This window comes from Zeus faber (assembly GCF_960531495.2).
Source record: "Zeus faber genome assembly, chromosome: 17".
NCBI lineage: Eukaryota > Metazoa > Chordata > Actinopteri > Zeiformes > Zeidae > Zeus > Zeus faber.
Window position 1 is genome coordinate 19714965 of NC_137204.1, and position 21792 is coordinate 19736756.

The window sequence follows — 21792 nt, forward strand, 5'->3', positions numbered from 1 at the left end:
TGTTCAATTTGTGGACTTTTCGTTTAGCTTGATTCAGTTTGTGTAACGAGTCAGAAGAGTTGGAGCCTTCACCCTTTTTTCACATATTATACAGTATAAACAGTATTTTATAATATATTTCAAATATTATAATTTCATCTTCATTTCGTAGAAGATTAACAGACATGGAAAGACACGATTAGAATTGCTGGTACATAAATCTGTTGTGTCAGGTTTCAAGCAGTGTATGTGTATATTCCTTTCAATATGTATTTTCCCCCCTTCCTGCGTGGCTGGTGAGGTTAATCTGTCTGCTATAGGAAAATAAACTGAGAGTATTAAAGATATTTATTCTGCAAAATAAAGAGAAAGATACAGAGCTGCTTCAAAGCAGTGATGCAAGTCTGCCTCTGCTTCTGTTGAAGAGGTCTTTATACCGATGAGATGTTGTGTGTACCATTGTTCAGCTTGTCATTTACAGGTCTATGCCACCTCAATCATATCCGCGGGTGTTAACCTCATACAGTGATTTAACAGTCAAACGCTGGTCACAGATACAATTTTACTGTGCTATTAAACAAACCACAGTGCTCTGTTAGGCCCCCTGGGGGTTATCCTTATCTCCACACAAGGTTGAGTAATTACTTTTTTTTATTTTTTATTACATTACATTTAGCAGATGCTTTTATCCAAAGCGACTTACAATTATTCAAACACCGACGGACGTAGCCATCAGGAGCAATTAGGGGTTAAGTGTCTTGCTCAAGGACACTACAGCATGCTAGCAGGAGGAGCCTGGGATCGAACCAGCAACCTTTAGATTAGACTAGACAACCCCATCCCCAGTTGAGTGGAGAAGGAATGTGATCTGGTCTTTATACGACAGAGGAATTTTTGGAAAGAACAGTCTCTTCATATAAGCTCTGAGAGACTCATTAACCCAAAGGCAATGTGTTTTAAAAGCTACGTATCATACAAAAAAAGGCTATTGTAAAATATAAAACATGTGAAACATCATTCAAAGAATGTATCATCTGCAGATGAGATGGTTGATCTTGATGGGTTTGATCCTTCATATGAATGCATGTCAATCTCAAGTCTTACGAACCTGCCACAATTGCAAAGTGTCAATTGTTTGTGACTGATGTATTTAAATTGTGTGATTAGTGGTAGTTACAGTGCAACAGAATAATCTCTGTACTTTGAATGTTGACTGATGGGTACATCCAGGGTCCATGTGGCAGCATCAGTCGGCAGAAATGAGCACCTTGAGCACACAGAGTTGTCTTTTACTTCTTATATTGACATCTGGCACTGGCAGCAGTTTGTCAAGCACAGTGCTTGACTGACAGGGAGAGCACTTTTTTCAGTATAAGACTGTGATAAGTCTCTGATTCTCTGCCTGTTTTCCGGGAACCTGATTATATGTCTGTTCCCTAAGTTTGCCTTCTCCGACTGATCTTCTGAAATTTTTGACTGGAAAATTATATATTATATTATATATATATGAACATTTCAACAAAACAACAATTTCCTATGTACATCTTTCTTTTTCTTTCGGCTGCTCATGTTAGGGGTCGCCACAGCGGATCATCTGCCTCCAATATCCTCCCTCACCACATCCATAAACCTTCTCTTTGGCATTCCTCTTTTACTCTTGACTGGCAGCTCCATCCTCAGCACCATTCTCCCAATGTAACTCTCATCTGTCAAGACCGGGGCTCGGAGAGACTCAAACGCACGACACGGGGAGACGGGAGGCAGACGAAGGATGTTTATTAGCCCACACGGTGGAGCTGGCCGGGGAGACCCGGTCAGGTAAGGATGGAGCAGGGCTGGGCAGGGATGATGATGACCGGGAGGAGGGGTCCAGGATCCAGGTGGAGAGATGGGGAACCGGGCTGGATGGAGAGGGACGGAGAGCCTTGGTCGACGAGTGGAGACAAGCAGGTAAACCGGGCTGGCTGGAGAGGGACGGACGGACTGAGTCGACAAGAGGAGACAAGCAGGTAAGGGGAAGATGAAACAAAGAGACATAAACTAGGGACTTGAAACAAGCACCAGGAGCTAGGAACTTGGAACTAGGAATGGAGCCAGTAGCTGTACAACTCGGGTAAGCTAGTAGAGGGTCTGGCAAAGAATGACTGGGAAGCTGGAGACTAAATACTGTGTGGAGTGATGCAGGTAATTGATCCAAGGTGTGTGCAATGGGCTCAAGGGGGGAGCTGCAGATGGGGCAAGAGCGGCCTCTAGTGGCGCTGGGAGGCCGTGGGCCTAACATCATCGCTCCTACACACGTGTCCAAACCATCTCAATCTGGCCTCTCTCACTTTTTCACCAAACTGTCCAACCTGAGCTGTCCCTCTCATGTACTCATTCTTAATCCTGTCCATCCTTGTCACTCCTAATGAATATCTCAACATCCTCAACTCTGCCACCTCCAGTTCAGCCACCTGCCTCTTTGTCAGTGCCACCGCCTCTAAATCGTACAACATAGCCGGTCTCACAACCATCCTGTAGACCTTCCCCTTCACTCTTGCTGGAACACTTCTGTCACAGATCACTCCGGACACTCTTCTCCACCCACTCCACCCTGACTATACTCTCTTCTTCACCTCTCTCCCACTATCTCCGCTGCATTGGATGGTCGACCCCAAGTACTTGAACTCATCCGCATTCTCCACCTCCACTCCTTGCATTCTCAGCTTTCCGTGCCCTCCCTCCCATTCAGGCACATGTATTCTGTCTTACTCCTGCTGACTTTCATTCCTCTTGTCTCTAATGCATGCCTCCACTTCTCCAGGCTCTCCTCAACCTGCTACCTACTCTTGCTACGGATCACAATGTCATCCGTGAACACCATAGTCCACAGAGACTCCTTCCTGATTTCATCTGTTAACCTGTCCATTGCAAACAAGAAAGGGCTCAGAGCTGATCATTGATGCAATCCCACCTCCACTTTGAATGCCTTTTTCATGCCTACCCCACACCTTACTACTGTTTGACTGCCCTCATACATATCCTGTACCACTCTTGTGTACTTCTCTGCCACCCCGACTTCCTCATGCAATACCACACTTCCTCTCTTGGCACCCTATCATTTGCTTTCTCTAAATTCACAACCAGAGGCAGTGTAACTGCCTCTGGCCTTCCCTACACTTTTCCATCAGAATTCTTAAAGCAAACATTGCATTTGTAGTACTCTTTCCTGGCTGATCCCCACCTCTCCTCTTATCCTAGCCTCCACTACCCTTTCCCATAGCTTCATACTGTGGCTGATCAACTTTATTCCCCTGTAGTTACTACAGCTCTGTACGTCTCCCTTATTCTTGAAGATGGGTACCGGTACACTTTTTCTCCACTCCTCCGGCATCCTCTCCCTTTCCAGGATGGTGTTAAACAGTCTCGTTAGGAGCGCCACTGCCATCTCACCTAAAAATTTCCATGCTTCCCCAGGTATGTCATCTGGGCCAACTGCCTTTCCACTCGTCATCATCTTTAATGCTGTTCTCACCTCATCCTTGCTAATTTTCTGCACTTCTTGATCCACTATCCTCACATCATCCACTGTTCTCTCCCTCTCCTTTTCTTCATTCATCAACTCCTCAAAGTACTCCTTCCATCTTCTCAACACACTCTCCTCACTAGTCAGCACATTCTCATCATTATCCTTCAATGCACCTAACCTGTTGTACATCCTTCCCAGCTTGGTCCCTTTGTCTTGCCAATCGATACAAGTCCTTTTCTCCTTCCTTACTGTCCAACCTCTCATACAACTCGTCATATGCCTTTTCCTTTGCCTTTGCCACTTCTCTCTTTGCCTTGCGCCTCATCAGCTTGTACTCCTGTCTACTTTTTTCATCTCTCTGACAATCCCATTTCTCCTTCGCCAACCTTTTTTGCTCTATGCTCTCCTGTACTTCCTCATTCCACCACCAAGAGTCCTTGTCTTCCTTCCTCTTCCCGTATGATACACAGAGTACCTTCTTGGCCATCTACCTCACCACTTCTGCAGTTGTTTCCTAATTATCTGGTAACTGTTCATTTCCACCTATTGCCTGCCTTACCCCTTCTCTAAATTGCATGCAACACTCCTCCTTTTTCAACTTCCACCATTTTATCTTTGGCTATTCTTTCACTCTCTTCCTCTTCTTGGCCTAAGAAGTCATCCTGACCACCATCCGATGCTGCCTAGCAACACATTCCCCTTCCACCATTTTGCAGTCACTAATCTCTTTCAGATTGCACCTCCTGTATAAGATGTAGTCCACCTGTGTGCACCTTTCTCCACTCTTGTATGCCACCCTGTGTTCCTCACTCTTCTTGAAATACATATTCACAACAGCCAATTCCATCCTTTTGGCGAAATCCAACACCATCTGTCTTTCCGCATTCCTCTCCTTGACACCATACCTACCCATCACCTTCTCATCACCTATGTCTTTGATCCCTTTGCTGCTCCAACAACCACTCTCTCTCCCTTGGGGACCCTCTCCACCACTACATCCAACTCACTAAAGAATTGTTGATTCTCTTCCACCTCTCACCCAACTTGGGGAACATATGCACTGACCACATTCATTATCACCCCATCAATTTCCAGCTTGATCCTCATCACTCTGTCCGTCACTCTCATCACCTCCAAAATACTCTTTACATATTCTTCCTTCAAGACTATCCCTACCCTATTTCTCCTGCCATCCACTCCATGGTAGAACAGTTTGTACCCAGCACCAATACTCCTGGTCTTACTCCCCTTCCACCTGGTCTCTTGTACACATAGTACATCTACCTTCCATCTCTCCATCATGTCAGCCAGCTCTCTCTCTTTACCCTTCATAGTGCATACATTCAAAGTTTCTGCTCTCAACTCTACTCTCCTACCCTTCTTCCTCTCCTGCTGTCTCCGGGCATGCCTTCCCCCTCTTCTTCTTCTTCTTCTTCTTCTTCTTCTTCTTCTTCTTCTTCTTCTTCTTCTTCTTCAGCCGACAGTCGCACAATTTCCACTGGCACCTGTTGACTCACGGCACCATTGGCGGTCGTTGTTAACCCTGGCCTCAACCGATCCGGTATGGAAATCATATTTGTTGTCCGCATTTGTGATTTGCCATGCTTTTTATGCCAGATGCCTTTCCTGATGCAACCCTCTCTATTCATCTGTGCTTGGGACCGGCACTGATGATACACTGGCTTGTGCACCCCCACTGGATAGATTGATTTTCTGATCAGGAAAAAGAAACAATAAAAAAATTATATATATATATATATATATATATATATATAACTGTGATGAAAGAAAAAATCTATGACATGATCCTTGATGTTTAGTTGATGGAATTATCTATAATTATGTGAATTAATGACAAGGTTTTAATAAATCCTTTCGCTTTGTTATATTGAAATTTACGATCTTCAGTTGGTCAAAATGCGGGTCAGTCGCCCACAAATCGGGACGTTAGCTCACCCATCGAGTCATATGGATGATGATGGGGTGGGAAGTCACACAACAGCTCAGGAAATATAATGTTGAATATATCAAAATCCCAAATTATAACTTTTATGCCACAAATCAGAACAAATGCAGCATGAATGGGAATGATTTTCGAACATCTGCAATTCGGAATGACGGGGTCACAAGATATTTCTTTTCTTTCTTTTTTAGGGCTAGCCAGCCAAAAACGTTTGAGAGCCCCTGCCTTTCTGCATTGACATTAAGTATCAATCAGACCTCATCCACAATCTAAAGCTGGTACAAAGCTGGTACAAAGCTAGGGCCAGACTTTTGTGCAGACGCAATTTTATGAATTTATCATTTTATGATACATTTTTAAAGTAGCATTAAGTAATCTTTGGTGATTTTGCATCCCCAAAGTTACTGAGTGCAATTGAACTTTTACACCACTGTCGTAAAACTCGGTCTAGTGTCCGAAAATCATTTATTTTCCCATACAAATTTGACCTTAGAGGCCACATTTCAATAACAGTCTATGTTACAAACGCCAATATTATGTACCACTAGGTTACAGCAGCCTTTGCACCTGCTCCAGCGAGCACTCATTCCACGGCTCCCAGAGCCTCGCTTCCTGCGGTTCCGGAGAGCATGGGGATCGCCCCCCTTCTACCAGATGTGCTCAGCCTGGCAGATCGGCTCACATGTGTGAGTCAGAGGGTGAAACAAATCCCGTGGTGCATTGTAAGTAAGGGCCGCGGGTGCAGGGCCAGTCTCACCATGAGGGGATGAGAGGGGTTACATTTAATATGATCATTATTACTGGACATTATAACCGGCAAGTTTGTATTTCATCTTTTTTTCATTTGTTTTATGTTACCAGGAAAAATAAAAAGCAAATAAGAAGTAACAAATAAGAAGTGACATAGTGCAAGAAGATGAAAGGATTTTAAAGCTGATGTTTTAAGATTTTAAAAAAAGTGAAATAGTTTCTTTAAATTATACATATTTTTTAATAATATAATAATATGGTAATTCTCCTGTATGAATTCAAATAATAATAAAATATACGAATTGCATTAGAATTTTTTTTTACATTTTATACGGTTTATATGTATTTACTATTTTTGAAGTACAATAGCTGAAGTGACTAATACAACACGTTTACACACGTAAAACAAGTTGATGAAATGAAATCACATAGTAAGTCAACCATGTCAATTATAAATATATGCAACACTATACCCAGAGTGAAATATCTAGTCACTGATAGGCTCTAATACGCATTAGGCATGCCCAAAGACCATTGCCAGTTATGGTTGCAATGTTGGAACACCAAACACTGATCTCATTTATTTATAGATAGACCTTCTTTAATCTGATGAATGAAACAAACATTGACTGTAACATGTAGTGTGCTTTGAATAAAAAAATAAATATTGTTCACAAGATCTCAAGGAATACATTTTAAAAAAATAGGGAAAACCAATAAATGTACTATTTAATTAGAGCAAAATATTTTGAATTGCTTATTAACTTATTAAGTTAACATATTAACTTCTATTATCTGAGCATCTTAGTTGAATTTCAACAAGACATAACAAAGAAAAATAGTTCATATATATATATATATATATATATATATATATATATATATATATATATATATATATATATATATATATATATACAGTATATATATATATGTACATATATATATATATATATATATATATATATATATATATATATATATATATATATATATATATAGTATATATATATATATGTTTTTGCTTTTTTTGTGTTATTTATTATTTTTAAGAAAAAAGATCACCAGTCATCTTGTTTGAATTATTAAATAGCCTTACATGGCACAGCATTTTTAACAACAACATGTGTGCCAATGAAATATCCAGTGCAGATCAAAATTCATGTCAGCCTTTTGAAGACATGGTCATATTGAATTTGTGCCTGCTCTGCACAATGTCCTCTATATAAGAAGGTCCAAGCAGAGATGCAGAGACTGCAGGGGATTCCAGAGAGTTGACTGCGGGTAAGTCAGATGCTTCCTTGCTTCCATGTTTCCCTTTGAGCCTCTTTGTTGTCAACTCTTATTTTTTGCAATTTCTAAAGAAAGTGAAATGTTAACAGAAATTCATTAAAGTAGGGCCATTTTAATAGGTTTTAACAGCAAGGATCCAGGCAATAAATGTAAAATTTTAGACAAGAATTGGCTTAGGTTGACAAATATGTAACCATTACACAAGTAGAGTTAACTACTACTAATTGTATACTGCTATATCCTCATGTGTATGTAATGTATATACACTACACTATATATGAGTTACATCATAACTTACAATGTATTGTCACTGAAAATATTCCTTTCCAAATACTTTTCCTTCAGGGGTAAGACTTGTGGAAAGTTTCTCTTCGACTGGGTAGGAGAAAAAGGTGAGCTTCGGATTATTAAATTGGAGAAAAAACAAGTTTTGCATGCTCTAAGATATCTTAATAAGCAGAACAATAATGTTTTCAGGTGTATTTCTATTTCCCTGTGACAGTAAGCTGCCATCATGAGTACGGACGCGGAGATGGCCATTTATGGCAAAGCTGCCATTTACCTCCGTAAGCCAGAGAAGGAGAGGATCGAGGCTCAAACCAGACCATTTGATGCCAAAAGTGCTGCATATGTGGCTGATGCTAAGGAGCTGTATCTCAAATGTACTATCACAAAGAAAGATAGTGGCAAAGTCACTGTGACAGTGCTTGATACAAAGGAGGTAGGCTGTAGTGCATTAAAGGATAAAAAATAAAGGATTTGACAACTGGTTTTAGTGTTTACGACTATGTGTTTCCATTTTTAGGAGAGAACAGTAAAGGAGGACGATGTTACCCCCATGAATCCTCCAAAGTACGACAAAATTGAGGACATGGCCATGATGACCCATCTCAATGAAGCCTCTGTGCTGTATAACCTCAAAGAGCGTTATGCAGCATGGATGATCTACGTAAGAAAGTCTACCTTCCTACTGATTCATGTGGATTAATATTTAAATACAGCATTAACAGAAGAGTTGAAATGCTCGTTTTGATCTCATCCTTTTCAGACCTACTCTGGCCTGTTCTGTGCCACTGTGAACCCCTACAAGTGGCTCCCAGTGTACGATCAAGCAGTTGTGAATGCCTACAGAGGCAAGAAGCGTATGGAGGCTCCACCCCACATCTTCTCTGTCTCTGACAACGCCTTTCAGAACATGCTTGTTGGTACGCGCATGTTAAGAATAAATACAAATGATCAATTAAACCAAACTCATTGTATATAACAGAAAATATTAATTGGATTTTGTTTTACAGACAGAGAGAACCAGTCAGTCTTGATCACGTAAGTATGTATTGGAATCTTGTAAATAAAACACTTAGCAATGAAAAAAAAAGTCTATAAATGAATCTCTCTTCAACTAGTGGAGAATCCGGTGCTGGAAAGACTGTGAATACCAAGCGTGTCATCCAGTACTTTGCAACAATCTCTGTGGCAGGAGGAGAGAAGAAGAAGGAGCAAACATCTGGAAAGATGCAGGTACAGTGTCGCAATATTAATAGTAATCTGTAAAAGGATAATATTCTAAAAACCTTCTTTATGGAAGAAAATGCAGGAAATTTTCAGGAGGTTATAGAGAGAGGGACATTCCCATGGTTGTGGCTAAAGGATGGGCAGCATACAAAAAGATTATTAAGGAAAATTCACAATGAATCTTAATAAGATACATACTGTAGTATAATGCATCACATACAACCACTTATGATCCAGCCTAATGCCAGATGAACATACACATCGGTGGTGGTGTGAGATAGTCATAGTCACAAAACATAATTCTTTGAGTTGCAACTTCTTTCAAGGCCAACATAGTTCTAATTTTGAGAAAAACAAACATAATTTGTTTACAGCAGTGTTGATTTTAAAATTATAGGGTTCACTGGAGGATCAGATTATTGCGGCCAATCCCCTGCTGGAAGCCTACGGTAATGCCAAGACTGTGAGGAATGACAACTCATCTCGCTTTGTAAGTGTGAAATAATTTCACTGTATCTGTTAGTAATCCGAGATGATGTAATAACTCTTTGGATAAAATATGAGACAAAATTGTTTATTCCGCAAAACAGGGTAAATTCATCAGAATCCATTTCGGCACAACTGGTAAACTGTCTAGTGCTGATATTGAGACATGTAAGTATCCAGTTCTAATCATGAATCAATTTAATCCTGATGGTGAGTGAAATAGATTTGAATTGACCACGACCCATTCTTACAGATCTGCTGGAGAAGTCCAGAGTGTCCTTCCAGCTTCCTGATGAGAGAGGCTACCACATCTTCTACCAGATGATGACCAACCACAAACCTGAGATTATTGGTGAGATGAATATCTGATGACTGTGTCTTACTGTAGTGGAAGGTACTCTTTTCATTTTTTTACCACTTTTCATTTTTCTTTTTATCGCCTGTTTTATCTTTTATCGGCTTTTTATTCTCATTATCAGCTTTTAAAATTAAATGAATGAGTTTAATTCCTGTTTATTAATTTTGTTTTACATTTTAAAGTTAAGATCTGAGAACTCTGCTTTTTTGTCTGTCAAAGCACTTTGTAAACTGTGTTTTTAAAGGTGGTATATAAAATTTGCTATTATTATTATTACTATTATCATTATTATTATTATTATTATTATAGTCTGGGATAATAAACCTCTCAATTGTATCCATAATATCAATTTCGCAGGTTGATTAAAAATGGAAACAAACAAGCCTTATTTCAACAATGACCTGTAAATGAAGGCCCTTGAACGGGGATTTTTGCCCTTTTGTTTGTCCCTTGAGCAAATTGCTGTAAATAAGGGGGATTTCTGAAGAAAATGTCTAAACATTGACTTAACATCTGCATTCACAAAATCCATACATGTTAATGTGTTTAATCCTCAGAAATGACTCTCATCACCACCAACCCCTACGACTTCCCCATGTGCAGTCAGGGTCAGATCACTGTGGCCAGTATTGATGACAAAGAGGAGCTGGATGCAACTGATGTTAGTCATTCTTATCTTTTATTTTCAGACATTTCTTAAGCTATCACAGTATTTGAATTTTTTATCGTAAATATGATGTGCAAATCTTTCCATACAGACTGCCATTGACATTTTGGGCTTCAGCAATGAAGAGAAGATGGGCATCTATAAGTTTACAGGTGCTGTGCTTCACCACTGTAACATGAAGTTCAAGCAGAAGCAGCGTGAGGAGCAGGCTGAACCAGAGGGCAACGAGGGTGAGTTTTATGTTTTTCCAAACAGTGTGTAAGTTCGGCTCAATTTAGCATGCAAGTGTATCCATAGATTCTAGTTTCCACATGCAATTTCCAAATGTGTTAAATATTTTCAAAATTACTTTGTCAGATGCTGACAAGATTTCCTACCTGCTGGGCCTGAACTCAGCTGACATGCTGAAGGCTCTTTGCTACCCAAGAGTGAAGGTCGGAAATGAGTATGTCACCAAGGGACAGACTGTACCACAGGTAAGTAGAAAACATTTTGATTTTAGATTTTAAGTAATTAATTAAAGAAGATAAAGATTTTTTTACGATTTCCAACCGGCTTTATTGAAATGTTTATCTAGCTCCATAACTGACAATTAATTGAGATCGTTGGTTATTATTGGATTTTAATATATGATTGAAATATCATTTAATTCAAATAGACTCCTCTCATTACATAGATTGAAAGATACAAAATGAAATAACTTACAAAGATTCTAACAATATTTTCTCATGCACATATTTTTCTTAGGTCTATAACTCAGTTTATGCCCTGGCTAAGTCCATCTATGAGAGGATGTTCTTGTGGATGGTCATCCGTATCAACCAGATGTTGGACACCAAGCAGGCGAGGCAGTTCTACATTGGTGTGCTGGACATTGCCGGTTTTGAGATCTTTGATGTAAGTTTGTAAATTATGCATTTTGTTGATAAAATACATTTCTAGACAGATATGATGGAAAGTGTATCTGCATAATGAACACTCATTGCTCAATCATCTATTTTAGTGGCATGTTATTCATTATTCATTCAGGGATACTCGATGAAGGTCCTTTCTTTCTTTTAGTCTTTTTTTAATTATTCTAATTTGGATTGAATGTCAACAGCAATATATTATTTTCTGATTTTGCAGATATTTTATTTTGTCATTGAATTCAAGAAAATCTTCTAATGCTTCCTCCCTCACAGTTCAACAGCATGGAGCAGCTGTGCATTAACTTCACCAATGAGAAACTGCAACAGTTCTTCAACCACCACATGTTTGTCCTGGAGCAAGAGGAGTACAAGAAGGAGGGCATCATCTGGGAGTTCATTGACTTTGGCATGGACTTGGCTGCCTGTATTGAGCTTATTGAGAAGGTACATAGATTGTCACCTGACACCAGTAATCACTGTTTATTTGAAGAGATTACCCTAATTATGTTTTCCAATTAATTTTCTTATGAAGCCAATGGGCATCTTCTCCATCCTTGAAGAGGAGTGCATGTTCCCCAAGGCTTCAGACACTACCTTCAAGAACAAGCTGTATGACCAACATCTTGGTAAAACCAAAGCCTTTGAGAAGCCCAAGCCTGCCAAGGGCAAAGCTGAGGCCCACTTCTCCCTGGTGCACTATGCTGGAACTGTGGACTATAACATTTCGGGTTGGCTGGACAAGAACAAGGATCCCCTGAATGACTCTGTTGTACAGCTGTACCAGAAGTCTTCAGTTAAGCTACTGCCTGTCCTCTATCCAGCTGCACCTCCTGAGGGTATGACACTAACTTTGAAATTTAACTCAGAAAATCATGATTCTACCTACAAGTTAGAACTATTTTTATCGGTCATTTTAATAAGCTTAAAATATATTTTGTATTGAAAGCTGCTAAGAATACAACATACTGAAAGAAAAGTATCAACTTTGGAATAAATGTAACTAATGGCAATGTCCTGTGAAGTAGTTTTCCTCAAGATATTTTGTCTAACCTAATTTTCTATTTATGTGTTCGAAAACAAATGTTTTAACCATGAGAAAAATAACATTTTACAAACAGAGGCTGGCAAGAAAGGAGGCAAGAAGAAGGGTGGTTCCATGCAGACTGTGTCATCACAATTCAGGGTCAGACCAAAGTATCATACACAATACTATTGCGAAATGTATTTATTCTATATCGCTACTAAAAGAAACAACATGTTTTTTTTTCCATTATGTACCTATAGGAGAACTTGGGGAAGCTGATGACCAACTTGAGGAGCACTCATCCTCACTTTGTGCGTTGCCTGATTCCCAATGAGTCCAAGACTCCAGGTCCAGTGAAAACATATAATATAGAGCTGACTGAAGATGGGCGTTGTTGATTTCATATTACTTAGATGTCATAAATGATGAAGAAAACAATAATAATTAAAACATTACTTAAATGTATCTCTTCACAGGTCTGATGGAGAACTTCCTTGTTATCCACCAGCTGAGGTGTAATGGTGTACTGGAGGGTATCAGAATCTGCAGAAAGGGTTTCCCCAGCAGAATCCTCTATGGTGACTTCAAGCAGAGGTATTAAAAAAATTACCACAGAACTTTACGTTCATAATTTTGAAAATTAGGTTATTAATTCTGCAGATTTCTTCATTAAAGGTACAAAGTACTGAATGCCAGCGTCATCCCTGAGGGCCAGTTCATTGACAACAAGAAGGCTGCTGAGAAACTGCTTGGATCAATTGATGTGCCTCATGATGAGTACAAATTTGGACACACCAAGGTAAACAAATCCAAGCACATATGTTGTACTCATGATATTGCTGGATATTAATTGTATCTATGTTACAAACAAAAGTACCATGATTTCTTTGGGCATTTTCAGGTGTTCTTCAAAGCTGGTCTGCTGGGTCTGCTTGAGGAGATGCGAGATGAGAAGCTCGCTTCTCTGGTAACAATGACTCAGGCTCTCTGCCGTGGCTATGTCATGAGGAAGGAGTTTGTGAAGATGATGGAGAGGAGGTAAATTTATTACAATGAAATCTAAACAAACCAAATGTTAAGTGATGCAAAAGTTACTGATTTATTTCAATTGTTTTCTTTCATAGGGAAGCAATTTTCACCATCCAGTACAACGTTCGCTCATTCATGAATGTCAAACACTGGCCATGGATGAAGGTGTACTACAAGATCAAGCCTCTTCTGAAGAGTGCTGAGACTGAGAAGGAGCTGGCCCAGATGAAGGACAACTATGACAAGATGAAATCAGACCTGGCTGCTGCCCTCGCCAAGAAGAAGGAACTGGAGGAAAAGATGGTTTCTCTTCTGCAGGAGAAGAATGATCTGCAGCTCCAAGTTGCATCTGTAAGTAGATAAAGACAATAGAACTTTGAGGTATAAAGCAAAGAAACCAGAGCAAAGAAACATTGACATTCTCCTGCAATTTAAAACATAAACCAGGAATCAGAGAATCTGTCAGATGCTGAGGAGAGATGTGAGGGACTCATCAAGAGTAAGATCCAGCTGGAGGCCAAACTCAAAGAGACAACTGAAAGGCTGGAGGATGAGGAGGAAATCAATGCTGAGCTGACTGCAAAGAAGAGGAAACTGGAGGATGAATGCTCTGAGCTCAAGAAGGACATTGATGACCTGGAGCTTACCCTGGCCAAAGTGGAGAAGGAGAAACATGCCACTGAGAACAAGGTAAATTAAGTGTCAATGTCATCATTATCACATAATGGTGGAACAATCAAACAATCATAAAACATCTTTTATTTGGACATTTAGGTAAAGAACCTGACTGAGGAGATGGCCTCTCAGGATGAGAGCATTGCTAAGCTGACAAAGGAGAAGAAGGCCCTCCAAGAGGCCCATCAGCAGACTCTTGATGACCTGCAGGCAGAGGAAGACAAAGTTAACACTCTGACCAAGGCCAAGACCAAGCTGGAGCAACAAGTGGATGATGTGAGTTCAACAAATCTATCATGTCAAAACATGTCCATTTATGGAGTTATATGCATCATATAATTACAAGCAAAATTTTGAAAATGCAGCTTGAAGGTTCTCTGGAGCAAGAGAAAAAGCTCCGTATGGACCTTGAGAGAGCCAAGAGGAAGCTTGAGGGTGATCTGAAACTGGCTCAGGAATCCGTCATGGACCTGGAGAATGACAAGCAGCAGTCCGATGAAAAAATCAAGAAGTAATGTAAAACTAAGGAAATTCTCTTTCGTGAGTAAAATATCAGATATGAATTATTATTAAATGTTATTCCGTAATTCAATCATCAGGAAGGACTTTGAGACAAGCCAGCTGTTGAGTAAGATTGAAGATGAACAATCCTTGGGTGCTCAGCTGCAGAAGAAAATCAAAGAGCTCCAGGTGTGTAATGCTTGCTCTAAAATACCATAGAAGTGATTATCATGAACACAGATCATTTAATAGTTATATATATATATATATATATATATATATATATATGAATCTCATGAATATTATATTTTACAAAGGCTCGTATTGAGGAACTGGAGGAAGAGATTGAGGCTGAGCGTGCTGCTCGTGCCAAGGTTGAGAAGCTGAGAGCTGACCTCTCCAGGGAACTTGAAGAGATCAGTGAGAGGCTTGAGGAGGCTGGAGGAGCCACTGCTGCTCAGATTGAGATGAACAAGAAGCGTGAGGCTGAGTTCCAGAAGTTGCGTCGTGACCTTGAGGAGTCCACCCTGCAGCATGAATCCACTGCTTCTGCTCTCCGTAAGAAGCAGGCTGACAGTGTTGCAGAGCTGGGAGAACAGATCGACAACCTCCAGCGTGTCAAGCAGAAGCTTGAAAAGGAGAAGAGTGAATACAAGATGGAGATCGATGACCTCTCCAGCAACATGGAGGCAGTTGCCAAGGCCAAGGTAGAGCCATTACATTTAAAGCTAATTATGTGTAGTGAATATTTTAATGCAAAAAACACATGAGTAATTAAACACAAATCTACAGGGAAATCTTGAGAAGATGTGCCGCACCCTTGAGGACCAGCTTGGTGAACTCAAGGCTAAGAATGACGAGAATGTTCGCCAGATAAATGACATCAGTGGTCAGAGAGCAAGATTGTTGACTGAAAATGGCAAGTCTTTATACTTTTTAGCTTCTACCTCAATCAAAAAAAAGTTCAATTCCAGTTTATATAAAACTGTATTTTGAATATAGTTGTTTGTATATTAACGAAAGCGTGGATTATCCCTTTAGTTGTTCTTTTTCAACCAAAGTTATTGAAAATTCTAAAACAATCCTTTAGGTGAGTATACTCGTCAACTTGAGGAGAAAGAAGCTCTTGTGTCCCAGCTGACCAGAGGAAAGCAGGCCTTCACACAGCAGATTGAAGAATTTAAGAGACAGATTGAGGAAGAAGTCAAGGTAAGGAAGAGGTTAAAAAATGGTGTTTTCCTATTCAATTGCTCATAAAAAAGAAATATTTATTTTACATTATTTGTGTGTCTGTGTTTACAGAGAGAAAGGTAGATCATTTCAATTTGTTAAGTCTCTCTTTAAAACAACTTTCTCTGGGCGTCTCTTAGGCCAAGAATGCCCTGGCTCATGGTGTGCAATCAGCCCGCCATGACTGTGATCTCCTGAGGGAGCAGTTTGAGGAGGAGCAGGAGGCCAAGGCTGAACTGCAGCGAGGAATGTCTAAGGCCAACAGTGAGGTTTCTCAGTGGAGGAGCAAGTATGAAACTGATGCTATCCAGCGCACAGAGGAGCTCGAGGAGGCCAAGTAAGCTTCTTTCTAAGAGCACAGGATTTGTATTCAAAGTACATTACTTAAACTTTGCAATTCATTTACAGGAAAAAGCTTGCCCAGCGCCTTCAGGAAGCTGAGGAGCAGATTGAGGCTGTGAATTCCAAATGTGCCTCTCTGGAGAAGACCAAACAGAGACTCCAGGGTGAGGTTGAGGATCTCATGATTGATGTGGAGAGAGCAAATGGACTGGCTGCCAACCTTGACAAGAAGCAGAGGAACTTTGACAAAGTGTGTTGATATTGATCATGACATATAGCAAACATTCTAAAATGTGACGGTCATAATATATTTATATTGTAAAAAAAACATTTTTCTACAGGTTCTTGCAGAGTGGAAGCAGAAATATGAGGAGGGTCAGGCAGAGCTTGAGGGAGCTCAGAAAGAGGCTCGTTCTCTCAGCACTGAGCTGTTCAAAATGAAGAACTCCTATGAAGAAGCTCTGGATCATCTGGAGACCATGAAACGTGAAAACAAGAACCTGCAACGTGAGTTCTAATAAGATGCCCTTTGAACAATGACATTTTAAAGACACAAATGTATTGATAACTTAAAATTGATATTGGTTATCAGGCAAACTGTCAATAAACAAAGTTTACTGACTGGCATATGTGATTTGTAATGTTCAACCCTCAATGCAGAGGAGATCTCCGACCTGACTGAACAGATTGGTGAGACTGGAAAGAGCATCCATGAGCTGGAGAAGTCCAAGAAGCAGGTGGAGACAGAGAAGACTGAGATCCAGAGTGCACTTGAGGAAGCTGAGGTGAAAAAAGATTAGAAAGCTAATATATACATGGCAACTTCATGCATGAACTATAAATATTCAGTTTAAATATTACATACCATTAAAATATGCATTTTGCACAAAATGTTAGGGAACTCTGGAGCATGAAGAGTCCAAGATTCTGCGTGTCCAGTTGGAGCTCAACCAGATTAAGGGTGAGGTGGACAGGAAGCTGGCTGAGAAGGATGAGGAGATGGAGCAGATCAAGAGGAACAGCCAGAGGGTGATTGACTCCATGCAGACCACTCTGGACTCTGAGGTCAGGAGCAGGAATGATGCCCTGAGAATCAAGAAGAAGATGGAGGGAGACTTGAATGAGATGGAGATTCAGCTGAGTCATTCCAACCGCCAGGCTGCTGAAGCCCAGAAGCAGCTGAGGAATATCCAGGGACAACTCAAGGTATGGCACAAAGCAGCTACATACACCAATATACAGTACTGTGCAAAGGCTTTAGGCACTTTAGATGTTTCACAAAAACATCCGTCTTAGACAGTTATTTTATATCTTCTGCATTAGTGTGTCAATATGTCTGTAGCATGACAACGAACCCAAACATACAGCCAGTTTAAAAGAACTATCAAACCAGCATCACCAAATATTGATTCGATTTTTCTTTCTCAAGTATCGCCCTTTGTATGTCGTTAACTGATTCAGATAAAAACTCTTCATGGCATTATTTTTGAAAGCATCCTCACTTTACAGCATTTTTTCACAAGTGCCTAAATCTTTTGCACAGTACTGTGAATATATACAAACTATGTATATGTCCTGTATTTACCTTTCACAATCTCGACCTCAGGATGCCCAACTGCACCTTGACGACGCCCTCAGAGCCCAGGAAGACCTCAAGGAGCAGGCTGCCATGGTGGAGCGCAGGAACGGTCTCATGGTGGCTGAAATTGAGGAGCTGAGAGTAGCTCTGGAACAGACAGAGAGAGGCCGCAAAGTGGCTGAGCAGGAGCTGGTGGATGCTAGTGAACGTGTTGGACTGCTGCACTCTCAGGTATACGAATAAAGTTTTTCATTACATTCCATTATATCATTTAGCAGATGCTTCTGTCCAAAGTGACTTACAATTAGCAAATTTGTCCCAGTCTCAAACCAACTGTATGTCAGAGTCACAGCCATCTAAACATTCTTTAGAAACTAGTAGTACTAGTGTAGTTAAAGAGAGTTTTATTTTTTATTTTTATGAAAGTATCTTAGACAGTGAAGAGAAAATACTGTAGATGCTCATGGGGTAGACAGCTCAGTGCATAGCGGTTTTATTCTCAGTAATTTTCCAGTCTATTTATTTTGCAATAACACACACATATGATCCTCTAAATGTCTGAAACAAACCTTTCTTTTAGAACACCAGCCTTCTGAACACAAAGAAGAAGCTTGAGTCTGACCTGGTCCAAGTCCAGGGTGAAGTGGATGACACTGTTCAGGAAGCCAGGAATGCAGAGGAGAAGGCCAAGAAGGCTATCACTGATGTATGTCTAAATTCATTCCATATCTACTTCATGTCAATAGAAACCCCAATTTTGTCATATTTATAATTACTATTTTGTGTCATAATTTGTAGGCTGCCATGATGGCGGAGGAACTGAAGAAAGAGCAGGATACTAGTTCTCATCTGGAGAGGATGAAGAAGAACCTGGAGGTCACAGTGAAGGACCTTCAGCATCGTCTGGATGAGGCTGAGAACCTGGCCATGAAGGGAGGCAAGAAGCAGCTCCAGAAACTGGAGTCCAGGGTAAATTAATGGACCTGTCCTCTTAGTATACTCTGTTTGCTTTAGATGATGTAAATGATTTGATTGGATATCTTAATTCATCGTTTTGTTCTGAAGGTCCGTGAGCTGGAGACAGAAGTTGAGGCTGAACAGAGACGTGGAGTAGATGCTGTTAAAGGTGTCCGCAAATATGAGAGGAGGGTCAAGGAACTCACCTACCAGGTAGAGTGCAACACATTTATTATATATGGTATTTACTTTAACTTTCTCAATTTAAATGTGCTAAAGTCTGCTTTTGAACGTTCCATTTAAATTGTTATTTGATATCCCATTAGACTGAAGAGGATAAGAAGAATAGCGCCAGGCTGCAGGATCTGGTAGACAAGCTGCAGCTGAAGGTCAAGTCCTACAAGAGGCAGGCTGAGGAAGCGGTACGTTTAAATGCTATTAAAGACTTTTTTAAATGTTAATTGTTATTGTTAGTAGTTGATTTTTTTGTCTCACCTTTTTTTAATACAACTTATTACAGGAGGAACAGGCCAACTCTTATCTGTCCAAGAACAGGAAGGTTCAACATGAACTGGAGGAGGCTGAGGAACGTGCTGATATTGCCGAGTCTCAGGTCAACAAGTTGAGGGCTAAGAGCCGTGACTCTGGAAAGGTAAATGCATGTTTTTGATTTTTACTTCCTGTTTCCCTAACATTAACTTACAATTAAATGAATTTTTTAATTGTAGTAAAGTGTATTTCTGTTTTTTTAACAGGGGAAGGAAGCTGCTGAATAAGTTTGCTGGTTCAAATCATCTCACAGTCATAAAATATGATAGACCAATGAATAACATTTAATAAATGATACCCCAAATTTGAATGGATACTCCCTTTTTTATTCATGTGTCAAAGAAAAACGATCACTATTTGCCTTGTCAAAGTAAGGGTACATGAGTTACCCTACCCTACATGTGGTGAATGTGTGATGTGTGTTTTTATAAACAAAGGGATGCCCCATAAATTCAGTGAAATTTAAACCCACACAATCAAAATCAAGTCAACTTTAATTTTCAAACTGCTGTCATCCGAAGCCTGTGTCAAAGGACTTTATATACCACATTATTTACTATACTACATCATAATATACAATATAATATAGACATAGTCCACTTGAGGTGTTAATAATAAATTATAATAAAATAATAATAGGGTTACCTTTACAACCATAATTCAATTTCACAGATAGATTCCAGGCATTGTTACATAGAGATTAAAAATTGTCAGCACATGTGTACCATTTATTAAATTACAGTAATCCATAAAGACTAACCACCCTGCGAAGTGGCCACCCAGTCACAGTCACGTTTAATATGAATGATGCCAAATGCCTTCAACCTTTTTTTCACATATTATACAGTATACACAGTATTGTAAAATATATTTCATGCATTATAATTTTATCCTCAGTAATTATTTTGTGTTTGTTTGTAGAAGATTAGCAGACATAGATAGACAAGATTAGAATTGCTGGTACATAAATCTGTTGTGTCAGGCTTCAAGCAGTGTATTTGTGGCACGTGTGGCACGGTGGCGCAGTGCATTTGCACTGCTGCCTCACAGCAAGAAGTTCCTGGGTTCGATTCCCGCCTGGGGCGCTGTTGGCACCGTGCTCCGGCAGGTTATCTCCCACATAGGAGCCTTTCTGTGTGGAGTTTGCATGTTCTCCCCGTGCTCACATGGGGTTTCCTCCACCTCACGTCAGTAAGGACCCCCACCAAAAACATGCACCCATCATCGTCTGACCAGCGATGGACACTTATCACCTGGTCCCCGGGCGCGTCCACGTCTGCTGCCCACTGCTCCTGGCTGTGCCCCCGGAGGAAGGACAAGCCAGGATGGGTCAAAAGCAGAGAATCCATTTCACCGGCCACCATCAAAAGCGTGTGTGTGTGTGCAAGCATGTGTTGTAGTGTGGTGTGTTGCGTGACTAATAAAGACTGTTTTTTCTTTCTTTTCTGTATTTGTAAATTCCTTTCAATGTGTCTTTTTGTCTTAAGACCCCCTTAAAAATGATATGGTTGATTTTAATTAGTTTATCCTTTCTATGAATGCATTTCAATCTCAAGTCTTCAACCTGCCACAATTGCAAAGTGTAAATTGTTTGGGATTGATGTATTAAAATTGTGTGGTTAGTGGTAGTTACAGTGCAACAGAAAAATCTCTGTACTTTGAATATTGACTGATTGGTACATCCAGGGTGCATGTGGCCGCATCACTCAGCAGAAGCCCCTTGAGCACGCAGAGTCGTCTTTTACTTCTTTGACACATATTGACATCTGCAACCGGCAGCAGTTTGTCACGCGCAGTGCCTGACAGACAGGTGCCCTTGTTAGACACTATTTGGACCTGTAGGTTGGGGTGTTAGAATATTTATGTTCACCATTGCCACTGACACTGTCGTGAAGAAAACCCCACTATTAGGTTAGAAAAAACTGTTTAAACTCAACATGATGGATACAATTATGCAAAACCATCTTTTCTGTGGTATAAACAGAAAAAGATGACCAAATATAGACCTTCAAATAGCCAAAAGTAAAATACAGACAATTCACTGAAAATCACAACACATGTCTTCTATTTGTGGATGTCTTCTTTCTTCTTTAGCTGTGCAGTATTGTACACAGCTCCTCCACCACCCTTACAAGCCCTAAGAACACCACGCAACTGCAGTGCTGGGCTGGGGCAGTGGGGCTTCTTCTATACGGTTGCTTCTCGGCTGTTGATATGCAGAACCATCGGTGCGTGGGCTCTGCATGCTGCTTCAGCATTAGCTCCGAATGGCCATACACAATCAGGATTACGGTTAGTCAAGGGGTCCTCCATGTCCACTACAGGGGAGACCAGAAACTGTGACATACTCTCCTGGCTAGCTCGCCAAATATGTCGTGGAGAAAATCTCTCTCTTAGGTTCTCTTAGGTTCTTAGGCTAATTGAAATTACACCACTGGGGATGAGCGCGCACTCTCAGTGTCTGAGCACAATGTCAGGA

At 40.3% G+C, this 21792-nt stretch overlaps 1 protein-coding gene across 1 annotated transcript; it reads left to right on the forward strand.

Moving 5' to 3' along the window:
* Positions 1-7456: 7456 nt before the first annotated feature.
* Positions 7457-19623, forward strand: LOC307243624 (myosin heavy chain, fast skeletal muscle-like). Its single transcript, XM_080018491.1, has 41 exons — positions 7457-7484; positions 7839-7885; positions 7996-8214; positions 8299-8442; positions 8542-8698; positions 8789-8816; positions 8897-9011; positions 9403-9495; positions 9596-9659; positions 9745-9843; positions 10407-10510; positions 10608-10746; positions 10874-10992; positions 11264-11413; positions 11701-11871; positions 11960-12263; positions 12546-12610; positions 12712-12799; positions 12928-13045; positions 13127-13250; positions 13353-13489; positions 13576-13831; positions 13928-14170; positions 14255-14431; positions 14521-14666; positions 14755-14845; positions 14974-15363; positions 15449-15575; positions 15747-15865; positions 16027-16223; positions 16295-16478; positions 16570-16735; positions 16889-17013; positions 17126-17434; positions 17835-18038; positions 18388-18513; positions 18606-18776; positions 18873-18977; positions 19091-19186; positions 19285-19416; positions 19520-19623. Exons 3-41 carry the CDS (start codon positions 8008-8010, stop codon positions 19538-19540), a joined length of 5811 nt encoding a protein of 1936 aa, XP_079874617.1. The 5' UTR covers positions 7457-7484; positions 7839-7885; positions 7996-8007; the 3' UTR covers positions 19541-19623.
* Positions 19624-21792: the final 2169 nt, after the last annotated feature.